General features: G+C 42.1%; 1 protein-coding gene across 2 annotated transcripts in view; it reads right to left on the bottom strand.

Annotated features, from left to right (window-relative positions):
• The window catches only part of LOC132782110 (lethal(2) giant larvae protein homolog 1), a 67,898-nt gene extending 61,418 nt beyond the window's left edge, over window positions 1–6,480 (bottom strand). For both annotated transcript variants that reach the window (XM_067473175.1, XM_067473176.1), the window contains exon 1: window positions 6,141–6,480. In XM_067473175.1, coding sequence (XP_067329276.1) covers window positions 6,141–6,329 — 189 coding nt within the window. In that variant the 5' untranslated portion in view covers window positions 6,330–6,480. The remainder of the gene's footprint in view (window positions 1–6,140) is intronic.
• Window positions 6,481–6,689: the final 209 nt, after the last annotated feature.

Raw genomic sequence — 6,689 nt, 5'->3', positions numbered from 1 at the left:
CTTATACAGACTATGTAACTATATATATACATACAGACTATATATATATATATATATACACACACACACTAGAGACTATAGACTATGTACACACACACTATATATATATATAGACACACACATTATAGAGGGCAAGAGACTATATATAATAGACTATAGAGAGAAACTATAGACTATGTACACATTATATATATACGGTATATACACACACACACACACACATATCATCTATACACACACACACACAATAGAGAGGGTAAGAGACTATATATAGATTATATATAATAGACTATAGAGAAGTCGTAGACTATGTACACACACACACATATATACACACACACACGATAGAGAGGGCAACAGACTATATATAACTATATATATAGAGAGAGAGAGAGAGAGATTATATATAATAGACTATAGAGAGGTTATAGAGTATGTACACACACACACACACACACACACGATAGAGAGGGCAACAGACTATATATAACTATATATATATATATAGAGAGAGAGATTATATATAATAGACTATAGAGAGGTTATAGACTATGTACACTCACACATATATACACACACACAATAGAGAGGGCAACAGACTATATATAACTATATATATAGAGAGAGAGAGAGAGATTATATATAATAGACTATAGAGAGGTTATAGACTATGTACTCACACATATATATACACACACACATGATAGAGAGGGCAAGAGACTATATAGATTATATATATAATATACTGTAGAGAAAAACTATAGACTATGTTCACACACACACATTATAGAGAGGGCAAGAGACTATATACACTATATATAAAGATTATATATAATAGACTATAGAGAGAGACTATGGACTATATAGACACACTAATATACACACATATACATGAGAGGGCAAGAGATGATATAAACTATATAGATAAGGTTCTTGTAGGTTTTTTCGGGCTATAGGGCCATGTTCTAGAGGCATTTCTCCTGACGTTTTGCCTGCATCTATAGATAAGATTATCTATTTCTCCAATCCCTCGTTTGCATCCTGATTTGGGAATATATATAATTTGAAGATGCTTGCAACCCCAAACCAGGGTGCTAAAGCGGGATTGGGAGCATTTACACACCCATATATACATATATAATATTCATTTATGTATATTCTTTCTGGAGAGAGATCCACAGCGGGGCTGCTTGCACACCCGAATCAGGAGATGAAAGAAGGGATTGGCAGAATGGATAGAGACGTATGGAGATTCTTGCATTCCAAAACCATGATCCGGAAAAAAGGGATTGGCTTGCATGACAAAAAGGAGGAAAGGCATATAATAACCCTATGCAAAGGCATGCTTTCTTCCGGGGGCTCCTCCCATCATCATAAAGGAAGCAGAAGGCTTCTCCTCTGAGCGTGGGAAGGGATGGCGCAAGGAAAACAAACCCACACCCTCTTTTGGGTACTCACTCTTTTTGGGGTGCCCTGGCTGCAAGGCTGGGGAGAGCGGCTCTTTGCTCCCCTTTCCCTTCCCCATTAAAAAAAGGGGTCTTTCTCCTCCTCAATGAACCACTAGATTGTGCTGGACCAGGGCCTAAGTTTAGGGGGTGCTTTTTGGAAGCCCCCCCCCTCTTTTTACTAGGTTTCTTTGTGGCACCCCTTCTTTGCTAGCTCTGTTGTGTTGAATGCGGGTTGAATCAGGGCCATGTGGTTGTATTGAATCAGGACCTTGGGGTTTTTTTATTGGGGGGGGGGTTCCTTCTTTTATGAGGTTTCTTGTGGCACCCCATTTTGCTAAAAGTTTGTGCAATATGAGGGTTTTGCATTGGGTTTGGGGGTGCTTTGGGGAGTCTCTCTTCTCAATAGAAGCCCACAAGGTAAAGCTGCCAAAGGAGGGGTGTTGCAAGGAAGACAAGGCAAGGAAGGCAAGGAGAGCCCCCCAAAAAACCAAGGAGAGGGGCTGGAAGCAAAGATAGCAATAAAGGAGTGATGCAAGCTCACATCCCGCAAAAATAAATAATAATTGGGGGGGGGGGATCTCCCCAAAGTCCCGACCCCTACTAAACTCTATGCAAAAAAAGCTCACAAAAGGAGAGATGTGGATGAAAAAGGAGCATATGTATAACTAAATAAATATGTATATATACTGTATATACTTGAGTATAAGATGAGTTTTACAGTCCTTTTTTAAGGCTGAAAAAGCCCCCCTCGGCTTATACTAAAGTTAAAGTTATTTATTACTTTATTCTATTTATTATTTTTATTACATTTATATTATTTTACTCTATTATTATTATTATTATTATTACATTTACATTATTTTACTCAATTATTATTATTACATTTACATTATTTTACTCTATTATTATTATTATTACATTTACATTATTTTACTCAATTATTATTATTACATTTACATTATTTTACTCTATTATTATTATTATTATTATTACATTTACATTATTTTACTCAATTATTATTATTACATTTACATTATTTTACTCAATTATTATTATTACATTTACATTATTTTACTCTACTATTATTACATTTATTATTTTACTCTACTATTATTACATTTATTATTTTACTCTACTATTATTACATTTATTACTTTACACTATTATTATTGTTGTTATTATTACATTTACATTATTTTACTCTATTACTATATTTATAATTTCACTCTATTACTACTTTTATTATTACAATTATTTTAACTCTATTATTACTGTTATTATTACATTTCCATTACTTTAGTATTATTTTTATAACATTTATTATTTTGCTCTGTTTATTATTATCGGAAGGATACAAAATCCCATTTACATTGAAGAAGGTTAGAATAATGGTTTATTCAACACCCTCCTTTGCCATGACATTCTAATAGGAAGACAGTCTCCCAAAGGCACCCAAAAGCCCAAGGCAATAAATAATAATAATAATAATAATAATAATAATAATAATAAATCACAGAGTACTAGACGCTTGGGAAGTGTTCGACTTGTGATTTTGTGATATGAAATCCAGCATATAGATCTCATTTGCTGTGACATACTGTTTTTGTGTCAGAATAATAATAATAATAATAATGTTGCAAGGCCCTCCGACACAATGAAGAAAGAGGGGTCCCCCAAAAGCACCCCTCAATCCTATAGGGCACCAAGGCTTTTGCAGACAAAGTGAGCAAAGGAGGGGTGCAGGGAGCAAAGCAGGCAAAGGAGGGGTGCTGCAAGAGAGGGAGCCCCCCCCCCCCACAAAATGATGGGGAAGAGAAAGAGGGTCCTTCCAAAAGCAAACCAAGGTTCTCATCCATAATCAATGCTACATAAGGTTTTAAAAAAAAATAGCAAAGGAAGGGTGCTGCCGGGCTCCCCAAAAAGTGTGGTAAAAGGGAGAAGCCCCTTCTGAAAAGCACCCCCAAAACTGGAGGCCATGATCCAGTACAATTCCATGGTGCCCCCCCCCCCCAAATAACACTATCAGAAGGGTGATGTAAACCAAGCTAGCAAAGCAAGCAAAGAAAGAATGTTGGGATCCTACCCTCCACCCAAAACACAACACCCCCCCCCCAAAAAAAACCCAAGGCACTGATGTAGCTCCGTGCAAACAAAGAAGGGGTGATGGGAGCCAAGCTAGTAAAGGAGGGGCAACCAGAATGGGGGGGGGGGAAGGAGGACTCCCCTCATAGCACTGATACTGGATAAGAGATCCTTGGTGTGCTCTTTCCCTTCCCCATCATTTTGTGGAGGGCTCCCTCTCTCACAGCACCCTTCCGCTAGCTATCTGCAAAAGCTATGGTGTCCTATAGGATTGAGGGGTACTTTTGGGGGACCCTCCCTTTCTCCATTGTGTTTGAGAGCCTTGCAACAATATTTATTATTATTATTATTGACTTGGCTTTTGGGGTGCTTTTAGGAAGACAGTCTCCCAAAAGCACCCCAAAACCCCATAAATAATAATAATGCAAGGCCCTCAAACACAATGGAGAAAGGGAGGGCCCCCCAAAAGCACCAAACAATATTATTGTTGTTGTCTTGGTTTTTGGGGTGCTTTTGGGAGACTCTGTCTTCCTATTAGAATTCCAGGGCAAAGGAGGGGTGTTGCACCTCCACTTTCTCCATTGTGTTTGAGGGCCTTGCAATATTATTATTATTACCTTGGTTTTTGGGGTGCTTTTGGGATACTCTGTCTTTCTATTACAATTCCATGACAAAGGAAGGGTGTTTCACCCACATATACATACATAGGGTATATACATATTATTTTTGTTATTGTTGCTTTGGGTTTGGGGGTACTTTTGGGAGCCTCTGTCTTTCCTATAAGAATTCAACTGCAAAGGAGGGGTGTTGCACCTACATATACACACACAAGGTATATACATATTATTGTTGTTACTGTTGTTGCCTTGGGTTTTGGGGTACTTTTGGGAGCCTCCGTCTTCCTATTCCAATTCCACAGCAAAGGAGGGCTGTTGCACCCATATATACATACACAGGGTATATACATATACATATTATTGTTGTTGTTGCCTTGGGTTTTGGGGTGCTTTTCGGAGCATGTCTTTGTATTACAATTCCATGACAAAGGAGGGGTGTTGCACCCACATATACATACACAAGGTATATACATATTGTTGTTATTGTTGCTTTGGGTTTGGGGGTACTTTTGGGAGCCTCCGTCTTCCTATAAGAATTCAACTGCAAAGGAAGAGTGTTGCACCCACATATACATACACAAGGTATATACATATACATATTATTGTTATTGTGGCCTTAGGTTTGGGTACATTTGGGAGCCTGTCTTCCTATTAGAATTCAACTGCAAAGAAGAGGTGTTGCACCCACATATACATACACAGGGTATATACATATATATATTGTTTTTATTGCTGTTGGGTTTTAGGATGCTTTTGGAAGACCTTTTCTTCCTATTACAATTCCAGGGCAAAGGAGGGGTGTTGCACCCACATATACACAGTGTGTGTGTGTGCATGTGTGTGTATATATATCTCTTTACTTTGTTGTGCATATGCCCCTTTTTAATCAGCGCCCCCCTCCCAAATCCAAAGCATGCCAGGCCCCAATCCATCCAGCACAACCCTATGGCTTTTCCAAGCAAAGAAAGGGAAGGAGGGGTACTACAAGGGAAGCTAGCCAAGGAGGGATGTTGGAAGCCAAGCTAGGGAAAGATGGGTGGGCGAGGAAAGAAGAGCACAAGCATCCCCTAAAGCAAGGCCCCAATCCAACACAAATACCCCCATAGCTTTTGCAAGGAAAGGGGTGTTGCAACCCCCACCCCCAACACAAATACCCCCATGGCTTTTGCAAGGGAAGGGGTGTTGCAAACCCCCCAACACAAATATCCCCATGGATTTTGCAAGGAAAGGGGTGTTGCAAACCCCCCAACACAAATACCCCCATGGCTTTTGCAAGGAAAGGGGTGTTGCAAACCCCCCAACACAAATACCCCCATGGCTTTTGCAAGGAAAGGGGTGTTGCAAACCCCCCAACACAAATACCCCCATAGCTTTTGCAAGGAAAGGGGTGTTGCAAACCCCCCAACACAAATACCCCCATGGCTTTTGCAAGGAAAGGGGTGTTGCAAACCCCCCAACACAAATACCCCCATGGCTTTTGCAAGGAAAGGGGTGTTGCAAACCCCCCAACACAAACACCCCCATGGCTTTTGCAAGGAAAGGGGTGTTGCAAACCCCCCAACACAAATACCCCCATGGCTTTTGCAAGGAAAGGGGTGTTGCAACCCCCCCAACACAAATATCCCCATGGCTTTTGCAAGGAAAGGGGTGTTGCAAACCCCCCAACACAAATACCCCCATGGCTTTTGCAAGGAAAGGGGTGTTGCAAACCCCCCAACACAAATACCCCCATGGCTTTTGCAAGGAAAGGGGTGTTGCAAACCCCCCAACACAAATACCCCCATGGCTTTTGCAAGGAAAGGGGTGTTGCAAACCCCCCAACACAAATACCCCCATGGCTTTTGCAAGGAAAGGGGTGTTGCAAACCCAACACAAATATCCCCATGGCTTTTGCAAGGAAAGGGGTGGTGCAAACCCCCCAACACAAATACCCCCATGGCTTTTGCAAGGAAAGGGATGGTGCAAACCCCCCCAAACATTCCGATTGCCTGACCTTATTGAAGGCGAAGAGGTCCTGCTTGATCTTCTCCCTCTGCGGGTCGTGGCCCTGCCTTCGGAAGCGAAACTTCATCATCTTTCCCAGCGGAGGAGGAGGAGGAGGGTGGGGAGGAAGGAGAGGAGGCAAAGGAGGCGACAAAGGAGCCCCCGGGGCGCTGCCTCCATGCGGTGCAGCCCTCCGCATCCAAAGGCGCAGGAGAAACCCGGGAGAAAGAGCCCAAAAGGCCAGCCGAGGAGGAGGAGGAGGAGCAGCCAATGCAAAAGCAGCAGCAGCAAAAGCAGCAGCAGCAAAGGCAGCGCGCGCCAGGCGGGGAAGAAAGGGAGACCCGGGAAAAAGGGCGGGGCTTGCGAGAGAGAGAAAGGCGGGATTGACGCGCCGCTTGGCCAATAGGGGGCGGGAGGGAGAAACGCTGCCAGAGACAATGGGCTGCAGCTGCGAGAGAGAATGCACGGGCTCGGCTTCTCACTGCGCCTGCGCCTGCTCCAAACTCCCAAAGCTTGCCGGGAAATGGAGTTTTTCCCCTTTCTCGGAGATTCCTTATTG

This window comes from Anolis sagrei, chromosome X (assembly GCF_037176765.1).
Source record: "Anolis sagrei isolate rAnoSag1 chromosome X, rAnoSag1.mat, whole genome shotgun sequence".
NCBI lineage: Eukaryota > Metazoa > Chordata > Lepidosauria > Squamata > Dactyloidae > Anolis > Anolis sagrei.
Note: the sequence above shows the minus strand (reverse complement) of the source record. Positions and strands in the feature narration are given on the sequence as shown.